Source organism: Telmatherina bonti, assembly GCF_933228915.1.
Source record: "Telmatherina bonti genome assembly, chromosome: 7".
In the NCBI taxonomy this organism is placed as follows: Eukaryota; Metazoa; Chordata; class Actinopteri; order Atheriniformes; family Telmatherinidae; genus Telmatherina; species Telmatherina bonti.
In genome coordinates this window covers 22,178,368-22,200,143 of record NC_136625.1, presented here as the reverse complement: position 1 = coordinate 22,200,143, position 21,776 = coordinate 22,178,368, and the positions used below count along the sequence as shown (strand labels likewise).

The 21,776-nt window shown below is 39.0% G+C and overlaps 1 protein-coding gene across 4 annotated transcripts in view; it reads left to right on the top strand.

Moving 5' to 3' along the window:
• The window catches only part of pbx1a (pre-B-cell leukemia homeobox 1a), a 48,339-nt gene extending 30,931 nt beyond the window's left edge, over positions 1-17,408 (top strand). The window contains exons 3-9 of one of the 4 annotated variants that reach the window (XM_079243339.1): positions 5,682-5,926; positions 7,857-8,047; positions 8,362-8,497; positions 9,493-9,652; positions 10,525-10,637; positions 12,463-12,561; positions 16,694-17,408. In XM_079243339.1, the coding sequence (XP_079099465.1) occupies positions 5,682-5,926; positions 7,857-8,047; positions 8,362-8,497; positions 9,493-9,652; positions 10,525-10,637; positions 12,463-12,561; positions 16,694-16,786 (1,037 nt within the window). In that variant the 3' untranslated portion in view covers positions 16,787-17,408. The remainder of the gene's footprint in view (positions 1-5,681; positions 5,927-7,856; positions 8,048-8,361; positions 8,498-9,492; positions 9,653-10,524; positions 10,638-12,462; positions 12,562-16,693) is intronic. The other 3 variants (XM_079243340.1, XR_013771367.1, XM_079243341.1) reach the window with 3 other exon arrangements.
• The last annotated feature ends 4,368 nt before the right edge of the window (positions 17,409-21,776 follow it).

Below are 21,776 nucleotides of genomic sequence, written 5' to 3'. Positions count from 1 at the left end.
GGCAGGGCGGTGCTCGGAATGGTCTTCTCCTCTGGCGCTGGCTGCCTCATTATCAGGCCAGCCCCTCAGGCCTCAAACTGGCCTGCTTAAGCCTCAGATGATGACGATAATTACCGTTATTAGGAGTAGCTGCAGGGGGAACTTGTTCTGAAAAACACCAAGCTGAGATCTTCTCTTGCTCGCCGCCGTCACTACTGCCGCATGAGAAACTGCCGATCGCCAGTGGAGAAGCCAGAGAAGGGAAGAGACAGAGGGAGATGAGAAAAAGAAAAAAGAAAAAGAAAAAAAAGGAGGGGAATGAGGGGAGCGGCCACCAAATCCGCCTAGTGTGACGCCTGTCAGCTCGTCTCCCACCAGCTGTCACCTCCCAAATGCACTAGGGTTCATTTTTTTAATTGACACCTCGCTTTCCTATTCCATTTCTATTTTTCGCCTTTCATTCTCCCTCCATCACTCTCTTCCCTCCAAGTCTGTACCAGCCACATCTCCTCATCTCTGCCTGTCCCTCCAGTATTTCTTTGGTGTTTTTTCCTTGTCCTTGGTAATCCCCATCCCCCCATCCAGTGTCAGATACAACGCTTCAGCTCTGCCCCCTTTCTGCACATGATACTTGAGATGGCTGATAAAACATAAAGCTGCTTTAGAGGTGCTTTATGACTTTGCCCTTGTGTACTGACGTTGTACAGCTTCCAACCATCAAGTAATGCAGAGAACATTTTGGTCCTCAGAAAGTTTCCGATCAGTTTTCGGATAGCAGTAAACAGCCCAATACTTATGGGATTCTTTTATTGTGACCTACTATTTTTCTGCAGTGATTGCCTGTAAATATATTGGTTAGCAAACTGATATGATGAAAATGATGGGCTCCGTGCCTCATTGCATAATGCTTGTATTATTGGAATTTGTGAAACAGAATATCTGATGTATACAGATCATGACAAAGTAATGAGTCAGTGGACAGAAAAATGATGTTGTAGGTCAATGATCTTGAGGATAATATTTATTTAAAAATGCCAATCAATGTTAAGCTCAGGTTTCCCAGTTGTGATGTTTTTCTACTTTCTTTGTTTTTTTTTCTCCTTTTTTTTTTTTTTTTAAAGACCAGATCTTTAGGTTAGGCGTTAGTTAGTATTGTTGTTGATACAGAAAAGTGGAAGCTTTGGTTTTAGTTATTTAAACAGGTTTCAATCCATAAAAACAGAAACCACCAAGTTGATCAATACATAACAACAAATGGGATTTAAAGTAAGGCTCACTGTTGCGAGAATGTCTTAAAATTGTTGACATAATAATCTGTTGGAGTTATTTGTAGTGGTTGTAAGAACCATTACATTTTATATATAAAATAAAGCTGAATGAAACAGGAAATACCTTATTTGTATAATTTTTCATCTTTTGAACTAGAACTGTTAATATCACCTGACTGACTCCCTTTTGTCTGTTGTGGTTTAATAGCACATGAATGGAGGCTTTATCTCATACTCTGAACTTCAGATATTCAACCTGCTGCATTTTGACAGACATTTATTGACATTAACTTAATTGATTTAGTTCCTAAGCAAAACACTGCAGAACTATTGTGGGCACATTGTGGTTTTTCATCTCAGTGACATGAGGCGGCTCAGCAACTAGCTCAGCAAAAAAAAGTGGTGGTCAAAGCGCTAATAACTCTAAGATGAAAATATATCTATAGATCCATCATTCCATTCATTTCTTCTTTATAAATTACTTGCATATCAGTAAACTGTTATTAATATTATAATTATACTTTTTTTACAGTCAAAAAATGAAAAAAGTATGAATATTATTATTCAGGCAATCTGTCCAGGGTGTACCCTGCCTCTCGACTGACAACACCTGGGATAGGCTCCAGCCCCCCAGCAACCATGAATTTGTGCATAAAAAAACGGATAGATATTCAGACATACTCTTACAGAGCTGCTTGTTTATCGCCCACATTAAAGAGGAAATTCCTCACATTTTGTATGTCAAAGTCTCCTACATGTGTTGAGGATTACAGAGAAGACAGTCACATGAAGTCTGATAAGTGTCCTCATCTCTGCTATTAGTCTTTGGCTTTTATGCTTTCAGCCGCAGCTGCTGCATTGTGGGAACTGTAGTCAACAGAGTCTGACAAGGATGAATAAAGAGGATAAAATTACGCAAATTTGCAGCTTTCTATTTATCAAGTGAAACATTTTATCCAAGTTTGCTTCAAGTACAGTGAAGAATACATCAGAACTATTTAGGTTTCAGCTATTGCTGTTATGCTATTTTGTTGTGATCACTAAATACTAAACTCAGCACTTGCCCTGTTTTTATCAGTGTTCAGATTCAGTTAAGTAGAAATGACCCCAAATGGAGTAAATTGGATTCACTGTAATGTAATAATCATTTAGTGTCCTCGGTAATGATAACAGCATTGTTTAGGACTGCAGCTTGCCTCTACTCTGTAGGTCAGTATGAAATATGGCACCTTGCTGTGTCTTATGAAGGCTGTATTATTAGGACTGTATCAAATGCAGATGAGGGCAGGAGGCTGAACTCCTGGAAGGAGCGGGGAGGGGAGGGTTTTTGTATTAGTGATACTTGTCATGTCTGCTGTAAATCACACTGCTTTTTTCCCAGGTTCCCAGGTTGTTGTTGTTGTTTTGTCTCAGAATGCTGTGTGGCAGGGATGAATGGTGGTGATGTTACATTATCATGTGGCTGTCGCTTTCACTCCTGCTGACTGCTCTGTGACAGGCCCACACACACACGCACACACACACTTACACATTTGTGTCAGGAGCACGCCTGATTTATTAACTGCTGAAACCCTAGATGACGTGTGCCCACACAATCAATACAGAACGCAGCCACTGCCTGGTCCTCTCTTGGGTCATGTGATGTGGACAAGAGCTGGGCAAGAAAGGACACACAAACCCCCACACACACACACACATCTACACTATAGGGATGCGGAGTGTATTGCATTACTTTATTGATGGGAAATGGATCCAGTCCAGTGTTGGCTGCTAGCTGCCAGTCAGAGGCAGGAGGGATAAACTTTCATCATGGCTGTCAGGGACATCACTGCTGCCTTGTTTGATTGTAAATCTTCCTAATTGTGACACAATACTTCAACATCATTAATTAAACATGTTTTCATTTAATAGCGCTCGCAGGGCGCCCGGCTGGGACCTCAGGGTAGTCTGCCATTGTGCACAAAAAGATTTTTTTTTTTTTTTCATGTGCCTTATACCTAGACTCCCCCTTTATGAGTGGGTGGATTAATTGCTGTGTTTATTTATACTCTTGTTATTTTACGAACAGGAGGCAGTGTGGTGATAGGCATGATCCAGCCTGGAAGGAAGGAAAATAGCAAAAATTCATTTCGTTAATAACCCAAATAAAAGGCTTATTGTTCATTATTCAGGAAACAGCTTGAGAATTGTTTACGATTCATTTTTAATGCTTTGCCTTTTTTTGGGTTTTTGTGGCCCACATCTCGGGAAGGAAGGAATTACACAAGAGCAAGCACAATAGGAAGGAGTGAAGAAGTGGGGGGGGGGGTGAAGGAAGCGGCAGAGATGGGAACTGTGTCCTCTCATTGTTCAATTAAGTCTGTCGGTAATGATCAAGATGAGATGATGGCCATCTTCCTTTTATAGATACTAATAAGTGGCTGTCCATGGAATAAGAGAATGGCGGGATGGTATGGACTCCATGCCTTTGTCACGACAATAGACTGTGAAATGTGTTTAAAAGGTTTTTGGTGTTATTGTGCCACATGTGATTTATAGTAATAGAGGGCACGTCCCTCTGTCAGGTGATTACGTTAATGTATTGTCCATGGTTGCAGAGTTCACAATGAGCACTCTGACTAGCATTGGGGACTAATCGATTTCATTGCTATTACTGAACAGAAATAAATAAAGCTGATGGCTGTGGTTAGGGTAATTATGCCACAGCACAGTGAATTGTTTGATTTTCCTTATTAATTGTATTTATTTAATCCATTTCATGCTTTTAGTTGTGCACTCGGGGACTTGGAGGGAATAAATAAATCACTCTTAGGCTCATTAGATTCCCCCTCAGGTTGGGATGTGCCACTATTTTGTCAGAATCAAATTGGCGAGTGTTATAATTTCCCGCTGGTGTGATTCACATGAAAAATATCCACATATTCATCTACCAGTCCATGTGCACAAGCGCCCACTCACACATGCACATACACACACACATTCTTGCCTCTGCTCCACATCTGAACTCCTGACCTTTTCCAGCCGTCTGATAGCCATTGACATTTGCCTCTTGAGCGGAGCTTGCTCACGTGTTGGAGCTGATGGGAATGGATGATGTTGTTGCTTGAGGAGAAAAAGGGAGGGAAAGAAAGGGGGTAGAGGAGGGGGGTCGCCGAAAGGGAGGAGGAATAGGGCAGAGGAGCTCCCCACGCAGCCCCTGGAATCCATCTGGACTCCCCGCTCGGCAGAAAGGTCACAGGGCGACTGAGCCTTACATCCTCAATACAAAGGAGCTGCTGCTGTGACCTGAGACTGCTCAGCTGCAGCGTGGCTTTGCTGTTCTGTCACACAGCCTGTCATTTACCCTCACTGTCTCCAGTCATCACAGAGGAGACATACAGTATGTGGGGTGGCACCGTAATAGATTCATGGAATAGAGTGTCTATGAGACAGGCCGCGGCAGCTTCGTCTTTGTCCTTGAAGACAGTGGATGGAAAGGAGGGCCGCACCTGGTCGGCTGCTTTCGGCACCTCTGAAAAAAAGGACGCTCTGCTTCTTTAGCGAGGGAGCCTTCTGGTGGCAGAAAGAGGCAGGGCAATAGAGCTGGTTGTCAAAGCGATGGTAAAATACATGGGTGCGTGAATCAAACAGCACAGCTCTATTAAGGCTTTGAAAGAGTGGCGTCTGTTTACATTTATCTTCCATCTTTAAGAGAGACGAGGAGTGTGTAAGGTAGTGAAACAGTTTTGTTTTTTTTTCGTCTTTTTATGTATCATTTGGCTGCGAGTGTGTGTGTTGTATGTGCGTCGGCAGCTCAGCACGCCTGCATTAGAGGTGTTCACACCTTCCAATCCACATCATGGTGGATGAGTGTCAGCAGAGCGTCTATAATCAGGATCAAACACTTTCTTACCCGAACAGGATAAATGGAACATTGTGGTAAATATAAAGACAGCACTTTTGATGTTACAGGTGAAGTATTTAAACGGCAGGTCAGTGGTTATTTGTTTTTATACTTGCAGAAACAATCAGAAATAATACAAAACATATAGTTCATTCATTTTTGTATTCAAACTTGATGTGACAAGTTCAGATAATCATTAGCTACAAACTAAACACAGTCAGAGAAAATACACGGCAGAGACAGATGAACTCTGGGAGGAGGCTGAGTGAATTTTTACATTAAATGATGGTCAGAATCAATGAAATGATCGTTTTATGGCTGCCAGACTCTGTAAGGTTGCAGGGTTTTATGGCATGGGCTTGAACTTTTCTAACGATGGACATATTTCAGGAACTTTTCTCTGCAGGGAATAGCAGAATGAGTGGTTTGATCTTTTTTCAGCCATTGTAAAATAACCCCTTATACTATGCCGTTGAGTCATTTTAAAGATGTGTGTTAAGATAGTTGCTTAGTGGCAGCGTTTTCATGTCCCCCTGTTCTGTCTTCTGTAGTGCTCAGTATCCGTGGTGCCCAGGAGGAGGAGCCTCCAGATCCCCAGCTGATGCGTCTGGACAACATGCTGCTGGCAGAGGGTGTGGCCGGGCCAGAGAAAGGCGGAGGGTCTGCAGCTGCGGCAGCCGCCGCGGCAGCCACCGGTGGCGTTGGCGCCGACAACTCAGCAGAACACTCTGACTACCGGGCCAAGTTGTCTCAGATCCGACAAATCTACCACACAGAACTGGAGAAGTACGAACAGGTGGGGACCAGCAGCTTTTTTCTTTAGTATCTGCTGCTCTCAAACATAACTGGTGTTCTCTGGTGGAAAGTATATCATGGATAATGCATGCTCAGTTCCTCTGGATGTAGACAATATTTATACTGCTATTACATCTTGATATATAAGTGTACTGGATTCCTACGTCAAGCATCATTTTAAGCTGTTTGCTCAACTGAAGAAGCAGAATCACACACACACACACACACACACACACTTAAAGCAGTTATCTGCCATATAAGCCGTTCTCTGTTTTAACCCCTTAAAATCCAAGGCATTATCATGTCTAAGAAGTGTTAAAGCACAACTTACTGAAAGCTGAAAACCTGCTTACTTTATTTCTTACCTTCACAAGAGAACTGAAAGATTTTTTACAAACTATTTAAGTGTGAAAACCTTAAATACATTAAAAAAAGATGTCTAAGCTATTTTTAATGAACATTTCAGTTAAAAAAAATCATTTGCTGCATGTCTTGATAAGTATTTAGCCCACCTGTGTCACGTTGAGCTTGAAAGAAAGAAGTAAATGTCATGTTAGGTCTGAAAGGTTTAAACACGAGGATGTTGCGTTAAGTCCTAATGGATTCAAATCTTATTTTCATGTATTAGATTTTCCCTTAATGTTGAGGTGAGGTAGAGTCCGATGTCTCTCACTTTTTAGATTCATTCAAGGTTTATCACCTCTTTACAGACGTATTAGTCTAAAAAGTCCTGTTGTGAGTTTTACTCTTAATTTTTTTTTTTTAAAACTTCAAAATAAAGTTACGGCTTTATTTCAGTTCATTTATTCATTCATTTCAAGAATATAGATGTCGGTGCACCTTTGAAAAACATATGAAATTGTATTAAATTTAAGCTCTAGCACTGACACTCCTAATCTTTTCTCTTAAACAGTGAATGTGATCCTCTATCACTAGTCGGTTCCAGTGTGTTGAAGTGAATCCGTCTGTTTAGGATCATTATTGCCTGATTCAAGCTCGGCAAAACTCCATCTTATAAGCCTTGAACAGGAACAAGTGAATATATGCAATGGATGTTTCCTTTACAATTTGAACTTGTCCCTGTTGAGTATAATAGTACAATGCTCTTGAAATGAGCAGTCGCAGGACAACTCATGACAAGCCAAGCTTTCAGAAATGCTAGCTTCAGCAGGCAAGCAGCCATTATATCAGTCACACACCAGCTCTCTTCCAAGACTGTAACGTCTTGTCATTCCCTCGGAAGTCTAAGCGTTCTGGGTTTGTCATCTTCTCCGAGGAAGGCTAGTCATCGCTAACTGTCACAGTCAATATATACCTGAGCATTTTTGTGTCACCACGCTATGTACACCCTGCGTGCGTATGAGTGAGTAGTGTCTAGCGTGTGTGTGCAAGCAGAACGGCTGCTCAGTGCATCACTTTGACTGACGTAACCCTGGTGTTGACAAGCAACAGACACCTTGACTCTGAATGCAGTCATATCCAGTGACTGATTCAGACAGAGAGAGAAAGAGGTAGATGGAAAGATGGAGTGAAAAGAGACGAAGACAGTTTAAACCTCTTGAACATGAACGGGACTGAAAGCCTGCTGTCATTTTAGATTTCGCTTCACTCGTCACATTTTCTCTTCCATTGAAGAGAAGTCTTTTTAATATTCAGAGTGCTGCGAGTCTCGCTGCCTCCACCGCATGACTCCGCTGCCACATTTGTTTGGTTTGAAACATCGCGCCGTGTCTGCTGCTTTAATTTACACTGTTCTTATTACCTGTAACACCACTGCTGCTGCACTATCAGCAGTGCTTGCGTGAAGCCAAGGCCCACCAGTGAAGGTGCAGCCTCTCCAGAATCCAATTTCACCCTTTTGTTCTGTCAGAAGCTGTCGAGCCTCTGAGATAGTTATTCTTCTTATGAATCCCGTCTGTCTGTGCATCCAGGCGTGCAATGAGTTCACCACCCATGTGATGAACCTGCTGAGGGAGCAGTCTCGAACACGACCCATCTCGCCAAAAGAGATCGAGCGCATGGTCAGCATCATCCACCGCAAGTTCAGCTCCATCCAGATGCAGCTGAAACAGAGCACCTGTGAGGCCGTTATGATCCTGCGCTCACGCTTTCTTGATGCCAGGTCTGTGTGTGTGTGTGTGTGTCTGTGTGTGTGTGTCATTGTGACTGGCCACAAAAAATTCCTCCCTTTGTTGTGATGGGGTTTTTTTTCTTGTTTTAAGTCATGCCGTCACTCAGTCAGATCCAGTTGCTTCTTTTGATGTTTCAGTCCGACTATGGTTTTACTTTCCCTCTTATTTCATCCAGCTTGAAATCTTTGTTGTAATATTTAAAAACCTTTACAAGAGAGGAGAAGAATTTCATCATTTTATTTATATGACAAATGCTGCTCTAATGATCATCTCCATGTCTTTGTTTCTGTCTCTTTCTGTCCAGACGAAAGAGGAGGAACTTCAACAAACAGGCAACGGAGATCCTAAATGAGTATTTTTACTCCCATCTCAGTAACCCCTATCCCAGCGAGGAGGCCAAAGAAGAACTGGCCAAGAAATGTGGCATTACTGTGTCACAGGTAACCGGAAAGGACGTCTTTTCACTTGCTCCATTGGATATTTTCTCAAGTGCTGGTCATCAAACTGGGCACTGCTGGGTTGGGAATGGTGAAAATAGCTGACAAATAGCATGTGAGAACCAGTTGGGGCCAAATACTGTTAACAGTGAAAAAGATAATCCATTTACAATAATGTATTAGCAGAGATTGTTCCTTTCGTGGCCTCTATTTTGTTATGTTTGCAGTGTTTTGGGATTTTTAATGTTTGTAAGTTTAGTTGCAGACTATGTTTTCTTCATATTAGTACCAATTTTCTGTCCCAGAAATTCTTGTAAAAAGCAGAAATGCAGCTCAAGAAAAGTTCCTGGATTAAAAAATGTTGTATATCTGGGTTGGTTAATAAAGGAAAGCAGTCAATCAGCCTAAAGCTTTTTGCTGCATTCAAGGGAAACATTACAGCTCAGCATTTATGTTGGGGTAATATGATTTAACAGGCCATAAATACTGAATATGCTAAATGTCCTTTATTTTAAGCGAACAAGGTGTTTTAAGACAAAAACAACATTTGTAGACGCGTACCTTTTTGCCAAGTGTAGTATTCTCAGTATCTAATTCTAAATTAGACTGCATTTTTCTCTAATCCAATTTATTACATTAATAATTACATAGATTGTTTATTTGTGCTCAGTGTCTGAATACATATGTGAGCACTCCGAGCCAAATTGTAGAGGACAATAAGAAATGAAAATAATTAATTGATTATAGCTGTTTACAGCCGAACTAAAGGATTCCTGTTGTTTGTCTAAAAACTTTAATCTTTTAATTTCATATTTAAACTGAAATTCCCTTTTTTTTCCCCAAAGATTTATATATATAAAACTGCATTCAAAACCACTCCACTCTGCCATGGTAGCAACAACAGCTTGTACTGCAAGGTGCAGGAAGCATAAACCAGACTTTTTGTGGACACACTGAAGTTAGTCCTGTTCTGATTAAACTCACTGGTGTTCTAACAGGTATCAAACTGGTTTGGGAACAAGAGAATCCGATACAAGAAAAACATCGGCAAGTTCCAGGAAGAGGCCAACATGTATGCAGCGAGGACTGCGGTCAATGCGACCAGTGTGTCGGCTCATGGCAGCCAGGCCAACTCCCCGTCAACTCCAAACTCAGCAGGTGAGTTTTGGGTTCTGATTTCAGGCTGTTTGGTTGCGTTAAAAGACACTCCTGATCATCCTCTGTCAAACACTGGAGCAGACTGGTGTACACAGCGGTCTTCTCATACCTTAACCGCAGCTGAAAAGTTCCTTCGCTATAAATAAATAGATTGCCCGACTTTTCCTTAATGAACCAAGAGGTTTGCTTTGGCTTTCCTGCTGCCCCTGTTTCATTTCTTCTCTTGGCTTTTTTTCCTGCCTCTCTCATTTTCTTTCTCTCTCTGTTATTGGCCTCTTGGTCTTGTGGACGTTAATTTTTCCTGCCTCTTGTCCGGTTGACCTCATGTATGCCATTAAGCTGCTCAGAGGGCAAGCGGAGTCTTTTGTCATATAGAGACTTTGCTACTGTATTGGATTAGGACCGGGTGTTGAAATCAAGTTACGCGATGGTTTCTTTACATCTGGGGAGCTGGGTTCCATTAAAGGACGAAGACGATTCTTTGGACCTTCCTGCGCATCAATTATTACTTCCTTAATGAAACACTAGCAGCCCAGACATTTAACAGTAATATAATCCATACGCTTTGGTTTAACTTAAGCAGTTTTGCAATGAGAGTCCGTCTGATTGTTTCTGTTTGTGGATTATCCTTTGACGTAATGGTTCATCTATTATTTTAATGTTGACGTTCTGCTCATGCCGTGTGCAAGTCGTAGAAACAGCCTTTACAAGATGCCTGCCACCCTCTCTAACTAACCCTCTTATTGCTCTTTTGCTTATGCATGGTCATTTTAATTCCTTTCTCTATCCCTCTCTTCTTCTCAAATTCTTTATTCTGTCTTCTAATCTTTGTCCTGCTCTCTGTCTTCTTCTCTGCCTCTGTGTATTCTCAGGTTCTGCTGGCTCTTTTAACATGTCAAACTCCGGAGACTTGTTCATGAGTGTACAGTCCCTCAATGGGGACTCATACCAAGGGGGGCAGGTTGGGGCCAACATACAATCCCAGGTAGGCGCCTCTCCAAGCTTAGCGCCTTAAGTGACCAAAAACCGACAAAGTCCTCAAGATCATTTGTGATGTTTTTCAACCGCTGACCAGTTTGGGAATCTACATGCCCATTATAAGCTGACCTACACAGTGAGACCGAGGTTACAAATTGCCTGAAGCCTTGCATTAATGCAGATACCATTGTCAAGTCGCAGCTGAATAGACGACTGCAGACAGTTTTGGAAACGTTGCAACACTCATCAGCACTCCTGACAAGGGTTCACATAGCCACTGGTGCACTCTGGCTCCCTGACCTTGCCCCAGTGGACAGTTATGACCAACAAAGTGTTACAACTCTCACCATAAATTAAGAAATCACCACCCAAGGTGAAATTCTCTCCTGGTTTTAATGCTTTTAGCATCATTTCATTATCCTACACTTATTCCTTTAGCAATTCAGATGCTTGAGGTTACCAAATGCTTTTGGCCATTCATGAATATGTGGAAAGGATAACCTTGATGGGAGGTGACGATGTCACTGGGGTTAAAATAAATAGTTAAAATAAATAAATAGCTAGATAAGTTACCAATGCAGAATGGCCTTACTCAGAAAACTAGATCAGCATTGCTTTGTGTGTAATTCACATCTAGTTGAGCAACAGATATCAATATTTTGACAGCCTTTAGTATACACAAAAGACTTGTAAATGTTTAACCCATGCATTACACACTGCTGTGTTTACAGCATAACTGTCCATTCGGTGATACACTGTTGATAAATCTGATATAAACTATGATGTTCTTTTGATACATTTAACTCAATTTTTTTAAAATCATTGTTAGAAATGCTTTAAAAAATAGTAAAGTTTAATAATTAATAACTTATTTTGTAGTTAGATAGGATCAGGTGATCACACATCTTCAACTCCAAATTCATAAACCAGCATTTCCCACCATTCATTTGTTGACTATTTCTAACATAGATCTGCATAATGGCAACTTGATTATATTTCTGTGTCATGTTGCGATACATATCAGGCTCATGTGCGTGAGATTCTGCCAGTGACCTGACATCAGTAATGTACTTCAACTTGTCAGCGCAGCCTGCATTTTTTTTTCCATTTGCTCAACAGATAAAAGGCAGTAAGAAAATTAAGGCTTTGCAAAACAGAGATCTTAAGTGTATTTCCCACCTAGTTCACTTTCTGAATGTGGCAATGAAGTTTTAGTCAGCTGGGAAAGTAGTTCAGGAAGTTAGATACATTTTTAAAAGGAAGCAGCCTTCGACCAATCTCTCCAACAACAATATATAGTGGAAATAAGATAATATCATGTTTCTCAGTGGGGTGTGAAGTGGGTTTTTATGCACAAGCAGTCTTCATTTACTCATGTAAAAAGCAGTAATTAAACATACCTTAAACAAAAACAAAATGATAATCAACATTAATGTCCTATTTGATTGTTCACATGGGAACAGTTTTATGTGTTTATAACTTATGTCTGCATGTCGGCATATTTTAGTAAACAATACAGACAGCAGTGTGTTATGTACAACAACTAATTTCTTTTTTTTTCTGGAGTGGATTTTTCATCAACAACCACAAATACTCTCATAATTAATTACTTTCTGTCATTTTTTTTTTTTTTTTTTTAGCATTTTGTTCTTTTGCTTTGTTTGTTATCGAGTTTGCATTAGTGGCCAAATCATTCAGATTTGCTGTTTGTAACCTTTTCCTGTTTATGATACCCTTTTATTATCAGACTGACCTTTCCCTGTGCATTGCTGTCTTTGTTATCCATAGCTTTTGTCTGACCAGGCCTTTTGTCTGTGTCCCTGCTGTTTCAGGTGGATACCCTTCGCCATGTTATCAGCCAGACCGGAGGATACAGTGACAGCCTCGCAGCCAGCCAGATGTACAGTCCACAGGGCATCAACGTAAGACCTGTAAACAGTCTCCTTCTGTCCTTCTTAACATTTTTTTTTGCTGTTCTGCTTGATGTGTATTATAGAATCTAAATCCGTATGCACACTGGGATGCCACTTAGCAGACTTTGCCAGGGCAGGCAAAGCCCCCCACCCCCACGCTCCACACGTTCCCTTGGTGGCAGCCAATGAGGCAGCTACCAGGCTGAGTGCGAGCTGGACATGTCGGAGGATATTAGCGTTAGTGAGGCACCTGCAGTCGACAGAAACAAGGACACAGGTGTCATCTTCCCTCCCGATGCCTCTCTCTCATTGGCACCATAGGACATAAAGAATAGGACATACTTACCGTCCCTTTCGAGTCTGACTTCACAATGCGAAAGTTCCCTGTTACTAATTCTTAAAATAACTTCCAAACTAGACTGTTCAAGGCTGCACCAGTTTCTTGGTCTCCTTGCTGGTTTGAGAGGGGTTGGGCTAGGCAGGGCTGGGTTGATTGGAACAGGCGACACTGGAGGCGGTGTGTTAGCATGTAGATCCATAGCGACAGGGTGCGCGGGGCTGAGCAGAATCAATACGACAGTCACAGGGACAGAAAGAGCGGGGCTTTGGGCTAACAGTCCAAGCACATTGGTCAGATCAGTCATCCACAGGAACAGCAGCACTGACAGCCAAGCCTGCAACACCCCTCGTGCTAAAATAGGAGCACGAATGCATACAGCTTGCTACAAAACGCAACAGGCTCAAATGGCAGTTGTTGTGACTTGTGACTTAGACAAAGAGAAGCCGAAAAAAGTACAAAATTAAACTTGAATTGGAAGTTTCATTTGGGGGTTTTTGGAATCTGAAGTTAATATGTAGTTTGTGCATATTGCAGAACTCTTCATTACAGAGTGGAAACCAAAAACCTAAAAATAGCAACATTATTTTGCATATAGAAAAGATATATATATAAATGTGATTAGTATTGTATTTCATATAAACATATATGTGGGGGAGGGGGTTAAAATGTAATTTTCAGGATTATGAATAGGTTAGCATAACTTAATAAACTGTGTTTGTATTTAAATTAAAATAATAGCTTTTAAAGTTTGAATGACATTCAGGGTCATTTGAATGCATTCTTGAACACATTCAGATACTTATTAAGAGAAACTGAGCCTATCGTTATTAATTTGATGATGATTGACTATTTATCAACATAAATCAAGCTATGGCTACTTTAAAATAATAATTGTTGTAAATAGTTTTATTAAGAACCTCTCAGATCTTTTATAGATTTAATTTTTTTTTTTAAAAAAGAAACTATTCAACAAATCTAGTCCAGCCACTACATTCTGTCAAAATAAAAATCAAATCAAAAACATACTTTAAAAACAAATAATACTCATGGGGTTTTAGAAATGAAAATAGCTGTATTAGTGATGAAGACTATAGGTTCTTCATATGGTGTTTTGATAGTAAAATCAAAAGTGTCTGTGTTTCAGTGAAGCTTATGAATTAATTTTTTTTTTTTTTTTTTTTTTTTTTTTTTAAGGAGCCCAAATGATATTTTTTCCCTCAAAGATTTACTTACTGAACTCTCGTAGTTCACCTCTCCTTCTTTATCCTTGAACAGCAATTACACCCTTTAAATTGCTCGTGGGTGTCGCCTCTTTGAGAGTGGAAATGTTTTTTTTTTTCTTCCCCCTCATTCGTTTTGCTTCTGAATGAGATGACAGACGGTCTTTACGCAAAATAACAGGGTTTGGAAATAAGAGGCTGCCAAAGCACATTCCCAGCTCTCACTAATAGCGTGGAAATTGCTATTAATGTCCTAAATGGTCTTTAGTCGACCTTTTATCATGATTTGAGATGGCTTCCATTTTAAATAGCTATTTTTTATTGTGATAATTTATTCTTTTATCAACCACCTCAGGGGTATACTCTGAGATACATGAAAGCTCTGTGTATTCTGTGTCTCATCTCCTCTGTTTATCTCACATAATGTCAGCTGTGTGGAGGGGAAATGAGAGAAGAAGCACAAGAATAGCTTTTTAAATCTTTTAGTGGTTCAGTGCTCTGTCTGTTAGAGTGAATGTTGTACACACATCACTGCTGTGGAGAACGTCCTTCATCTTTGCTTTAAGTTAAGAATTAATCTTTTTGAAGATTATGACGAATCTCAACATAACACTATCAGCTTGACCAGAATCCGAAGATGTTTTTTTTTCCACCTTGTGGATAAAAACTAATCAAAGCAGGATGACTGACCATGCTAGTGTTACCTTTCAAATGTTTTTTGTTGTTGTAATTTATATTAAAGACTGCAGCTGGAAAATATATATATATATATATATATATATATATATATATATATATATATATATATATATATATATATATATATATATATATATATATATATATATATATATAATTATTATTATTATTATTATTACTATTAATCAACAAATATATATATATAATATATATATATATACATATATATATATATATATATATATATATATATATATATATATATATATATATATATATATATATATATATATATATATATATATATATATATACACATATATATGGGAGGTAAATGCTATTTAATTTCTTTGAAAGATTAATTCTATATTCATCTTCTTCAATCCTGTCTCTTATCTGAGGTCTTCGCATCAATAAAAGTCTGTCCTGTGTAGACTCTTGCTCTGCAACTATCTCTCTTGCTTTTCCTTGCCTCCTCTGATAATGTCCTCTTTCATTGCATAATAAACCATTGTGTGCGTTTAAAACCACCATTGTATTAATATCTAGTTGTTGGTAATATGTCACAGGATCACATGATAAAGAGTGTCACCAGTTTCATCAGTGGTTCATACTAATAAATACTGTGGGATTATTTTAGGCCCTGGCTCCAAACTAGCACTGGAAGCACTTGGATGGTATAACCCACAAACAAACTTAAAGAACTACCACGCTGAGTTTTGACTTGTTAGAGCTGCGGAGCAAGGTTTATCTAAATTTCTACCATATTTAGCTGTTTGGTAACACAGACAAACCAAAAGCTCGTGTAATCTGTTGGTCAGTTTTTAACATTCTGTTTGGTCCATGTGGAGTGTTTAAATTACTGTTTTTTTCCTCCTCAAAGCTGTTCTTGTTTCAACACTAATTGTTGCATGACTCTTAAAACTAGTGAACTTCTACATGGTACAGTACGCTTTTAGGTGAGGGCATGCAGCTTACTTGTGCACATAGAGAAAGGGACCACTTAAAACTGTTGTTATTCTGTGTAGACTAAATGCGCGGCATCAACCTTCTTGATGCACAATTATAAATGAGGTTTTGAAGATTTCAGTGACTACCATAGATGTTTTTTCTCTTGACCAAACATATGTCTTGTTCTTAGTTAAAGAAAAATAAATTCAGGTAGTTTGGGGTTTAACAGTCTGAGAATCTGAGAAGCTTTAGATTCACCATAGAAAGATAATATCAAACTTTTGATCTCACTTCCAGCCATGTATCAGAGGCCTTTCAAAACATTCCTTAAATGACAGGACTTCTGTGAACAAACATAATCGTTTTTTGTTTTTTGTTTTTTTTGTAAATAGTTTGATAATTTAATTCAGCATGGAGCGTTGGGTATTAAAGTAAAATATGTGTAAATGAATTACATAGTATGTGCATTTACAGAAGAGAAGCACTGCACAGTTTTGTTTTGTTTTTTTTTAAATATACCGTAATTGTCCATTAATTAAACTCAGCTAAACACAAAAACGAACTCTTCTTAAAGCTATGAACTACAGAGGACCAACTTCCAACCAAATATTTCTAAAAGCTTGGGATTTTCTAGAAATCTTAAACCTGTCTACAAAATCTTGCATTTCACAGCAAACTAAAAACACGAAATGAAATCAGACCAATAAGTTCCATCTTTGTGTTTCATTGTATTTTTTTCTATTGTTCATCACTATTTTACCTCCTTTTAAAATAGCCAATTACAACTTTGTATCATAAAGCAGTAAGGATTTTAAAACTATTTAAAGTAATTTGATTAGATTTTTTATAAATTAAACTTTTTGAATGAGAATCCATGCAGTTTACATCATGCCTGTGTTTCCTTGTTTCCACTAAACCGACTTTTTATGTATCTTCACAGACAAACGGTGGCTGGCAGGATGCTCCGACTCCTTCGTCAGTGACATCGCCCACAGAAGGACCCGGAAGCGTCCATTCAGATACTTCCAACTGAATATATCCATCTCTTCACCTCATCCACAGAAAACATGAACTGATGTTGCTTTTCACAGTATTAAACAAAGGAATTCACCGTTCCACAGTTCAGCGAGGTCCTGTGAAATCCTAACCTGAAAAATGAAATAACGTTTCCTCTGCTTGTGACGTTGGACTTTTGGGATACAAACAAGAAATTTCACAATGAAAAACGAAACACTTGCAATCAAAGGAGTTTGTACAGATTTCACATTATAATCAGAAGGCTGGGGTTCCTTATTCACTCGTAATGCTTTCACCCATCATGATGAAATGATAAGATAAAGTAAATAAACAAAATCATTGGTTTCAACTGAAAATACTTCATTCTACCTCTCAGCCACTAAGAAGAGTAGAAAAATTGTCAGTGAACATCATTTGTTTTTGTAAAAAATGAAACTTTTGTCTTTGCAAGCAAGAGGCACATCTTCTTATTTACATTTTGTTGTCTCTCACCTATCCTATGGTACGCCATTTAGACTTAAATATTGCTCAGTTGTTTACAATGTGTGCTCGATAAAAGTATGTTCATCTTTCCCCCTCTGTCTCAGACGAGTCAAAACTGAGTTCTGTCCGGAGATTTTTACCTCTAAGGTAACCCTGTGAAGTATGTTATCTGTAAAACAATAAATAAATACTTGTCATCAAATCAGACAAGCTTGACATCATTCATTAAGATACAAGAGATTTCACCTTGAATTGTTTCACGCAATGCCGGCCTTGGATCTGCAGCACGTCAGTGAAATGGCAGTTACAGAAAAAGCAGAAAATCTGCTGTTTTGTTGATCTTTGCGGGACGAGGAGAAACAGTCTTGATTTTTTTTTTTTTCTTTTGTCATCATCACAGCAACAGAAAGTTTGACAATGCCAAAACGCTTAAGTAACCAAAACGAAACCATGAACTGTCTTTAAGCACCTGGTTTTGCAAAATACTACCACAATTCCACCTTTTTTTTCCTTTTTTTTATCTAAATCAGTTCATCTTAAACAAAGCGCTGATGCCGCAAACCAGGGAATAAAGAAGCGTCATTTTCAATACATGAGAAAGTTTGTCAAGGATGTCTGTAACTGAGTTTTCAATACATGAAGCCACAATCCACTTAAACAGGGAAGTCATTATGCTAATAGAGTTTTACGTGCTTCCACAGTGGATCTTTGCTCCGGTATCTACAATGAAGCTCCAGAGACGTATGAAGCATGAAGCCGCTCGTCAACGTCAGAAAGGAAAGACAAATTGTTGCAAAGATGATGTTACATTCCACATTTTGTTGATCTGTGTACTGTATAAAGTGTTTATTAACTCATAAATCAATTTATGACTCAACTGACACCAAAAGAAAGGAGTTTATATTCGTCTCAGTGCTATCAGGCTGATTTTTGTTGGTATCAAATACGTAAGAACAAATTTGATCAGACATTCATGATATTATGTCAAATTACATGTTTCCTGAGCAATCTAACCTTGTTTATAGTTTCTTCTTTTATATGTGGCTCATTTGTGTTTGTATTTGATTATTTTTAATGGTTTGCTTAAACCTAATAATGGCTAATAATGTTTTTTATTTTGGGGTTTTTTTTGCTTGTTCTTGTGAATTAGCTCATGTTCTCCCAAATGTGTTTATGTGCACTGTTGTGCTTGACTTGCTTTGTTGGAAAGGGTTTCAATGCATTAAAATTATATGTAACATAGCGCGTCATAAATCACCTTTTTTCATCACGGGGCTTACAATGGAGGGAAAACTTCCCAAGGAAAGGATCAAAAGCATGATAGCGCACGATCACTGCTGCAATATTTGAAAGTCAAGCTGGCTTACAAAGCCAGCAGACCCTCCACCCCCATCCCCTCACCACACGCATAAACACACGCACACACACAACAGTCTCTCACTTGGTGCTGAACGTACTGTTTTTCAGCAAAAATCCCTCATACAAATAAACAGGAACATTTGTTGTTGATTATTTTCAGTTGATAATATGCATAATATGATCTGAATTATGTAGGCCTATCTCTAATTTGTTCATGCAAAATTAATATCTACTGAATTTTTGAAAATTAAGAATCGTTTTTAAAAATGTTCAGTTGTTTAGTAACAAGAAAAGTCTCTTAATGGTCCCTCCGGTAACCCTCTACATTCATTTAATTCTTGTATTCAGTTTTCAGTGTTTGCATGACCTGAGGTAAACAGTAGATTGTTTACTGCATGAAGGTGGGCTGCTTGTTTCCATATTCTTTCATTCACTTATTTGTTTTTTGGGCAACATTACAGCTATTGGAAAGGACAGAGATGCTTTTGTGAAGAAAGAAAACTATTCCAAAGTGTGCTGTCAGATGAGATAATTTTTTTCTGTCATAATATGAGTTTAAATCTTGTAAAATTAGGCCGATTCCCAAAAAAGGTGGGGAGACAAAAGCAAATAAAAGTAACAACAAAAAAAAAAAAAGAAATCTGATAAATTGAGACCTTGAGCTCAATTTGAAACCGTCCAGAAAATATAAGAAAATATTAATGTAAAAAAAAAAAAAAAAGCAAAGCTCTTTGAAAACACTGTGCATCCTTTTAGTACAGCGTGTTAAACTTGGTAGAGGTTTGATCACACTGTGGTGTTGCTATACTGCCTCTGTTACTGGAGAAACTAAGATTCCTGCTTTAAAGGAGCGATGAAACCACCAGATTACAAAGTACTCTACTTTATGCTGTTAAAACAACTCAGTTTGAGTTGAAGATCTTGAGTCTTTAAGTAGGTTAATGCACATCCAACAGCACAAATAAAACCTTGGATTGTTTCAAAATGACCAACATCCTTTTAGAAAGAAGGGAAAATTAACAAGAAAAAAAAAATGCCTGTAATCAGTTTTAAAATGGCAGAAACAGCAGATATGCTTTTCATTCGACATTTGGTTAAAAACACTTAAAAAAAACAAAACAGCTTTATAACTTTAAACGAATTAATGCCAACAACTGCATTCTCACTGGCCCAGCTCTGTTACATCTTACATCCGATTTTGGAAGCATGTAGAAAGAATGAGTGGAAGAAATATTGAATATATTTAGGTCATCTTAGTCTTTGCATTTGCTGTCTGCTAACATAGATATCAAAACCAGATAGAAGAAAAGAATGGTGATATCCTCTGCTGAAATACTACAAACAACACGGCTGACATTATCTGGCTGGACAGTTGCATGTCTGACAGAATTACTTTCACAGCAACTGAATATTCATAATTGGCCAAACAACAGAGACGAGGGTGTAAGGGAGCAGTTGGCGGTAAAGTCTGCGGACGGTCACAGGCCTTGACTGCTGAGCGAGTGTGAAATGCCAAAGCCAGACTGCTCCCCTGCACCCTGAGGGCAGCGAAGGAGCCGGCCGGTTCTCGCCAGCAGAGAGGGCATCAAAAGCAATCTGACAAGACTTCACCCAGAAACATCTTCTGGCTTGTGCAGCATCGCTCAGCACCGCAGTGCTGATGATGAGGATGATTATTCCAGCATCAAGCCTGCAGCTTTGCATCTGACATAAAAACGGAGTGAAAGAACTTGTTCAGAGTCTGTGTTTTCTTCTCTTTCCGCGAGATTTTCTTACGCAGTGCAGTTTTAACACCTCCTTGTTCCTGAGGTGGTGAGATTTTGCAGGCTGATTGAAATCTAATGCTGCTGTTGACATCTGTCTCCCCAGCTGTCATTGTATCGCTGTTTAAATTACAGCTGTGGAAGAGGGGCATGGGTGGGTGGCCCAGACACCTTGTCTTCCCTTTTCAGCAGAGGCCAGCACACTGCTCTAATGTGTAGTGACACAACAACCCAAAACCCTGCTGCTGCTGCTGCTGCTGCTGCTGCTGCCCACATAGATCCCTGGGTGCTTCATCCAGAATTCCCTCATTCACACACTGTCACACAGAAGTGTGAAAGAAGGGTGCGGCACCTGGATGTCTTAAATCGCCAAGCTACAGGACTTGCTTATTTCTTGTTTTTTTTTTCTTTCTTCTGTTTGTTTTGTTTTGTTTAGTTGTTGTCTGAGTCAATCCCAATCGGAAAAAAATATCAGTGAAGACAGAAAGAAAATAACTTGATTTAAACAAAAGCAGAAGTGTCTGTCTTTTTCCACTAGATGGTGATGTTAACATGTTAAAAGACACTTTTTATTTACTATAAATGGGGTAGAAGTTATAATTATGATTAATATATACATGTGTTTGTGTATAAAAAAATGTCATATGATATATATTCATAAACATATAAGCCATGTAAGCTAAGGTTTATTATAAAAACAGAAAGCATGTTTATGTTTTGTTTCACATGAGCCGGAATTCTAAAGATTGTCCATCATTCCAGCCTCAGGAAATCTGTGGAATGGAGCTGCTGGAAACAAATGTCTTTATCAGCTAATAAGAAACCAAATAAAATTATTATGTCTAAAAAAGAAAAAAAAAAAAAGGAGTCATTATGGATTTCACAGGTTATAGGGACATTTTCAATTATTTTCTGATTTTACAAAAGCAAAAGTGAAATCTAAAACAGGCTAAATGTTATCTTTTCTTGGTGGCCATATATATATAGTAAATACAGTCTGTGATGGATGGTTGATCTGTCCTGGTTGTACCTTGGTTCTTATCTAGTATCAGATCGGGTTGTCCGTTTTCTAAAAAAATAAAAAAATAAATAAATAAATAAAAAAAATCGAAGGTTTCTAGTACTGCCCACGCCAGAATGACTAAATGAAAACTTCTGGCTCTTCAGTAGGAACTTCGCCTACGATCCCTGCTGGCTCTACGCAGCCAAACTCAGAGGTGTGGAGCATTTAAAAACAAGCAGCGGCCGCTTGGTTACTCTGATATTTTGTGTTAGAGCTCCCCTGGTGGCTGCAGTTCTATCTTACAGCCACACAGGGGACTCACACTGTTGGTTTGTCAGTACTGGTTCACATTCCTCCACGCATTCGCTCCTCCTCTCCCCCTCACCCTGCCTAACCCC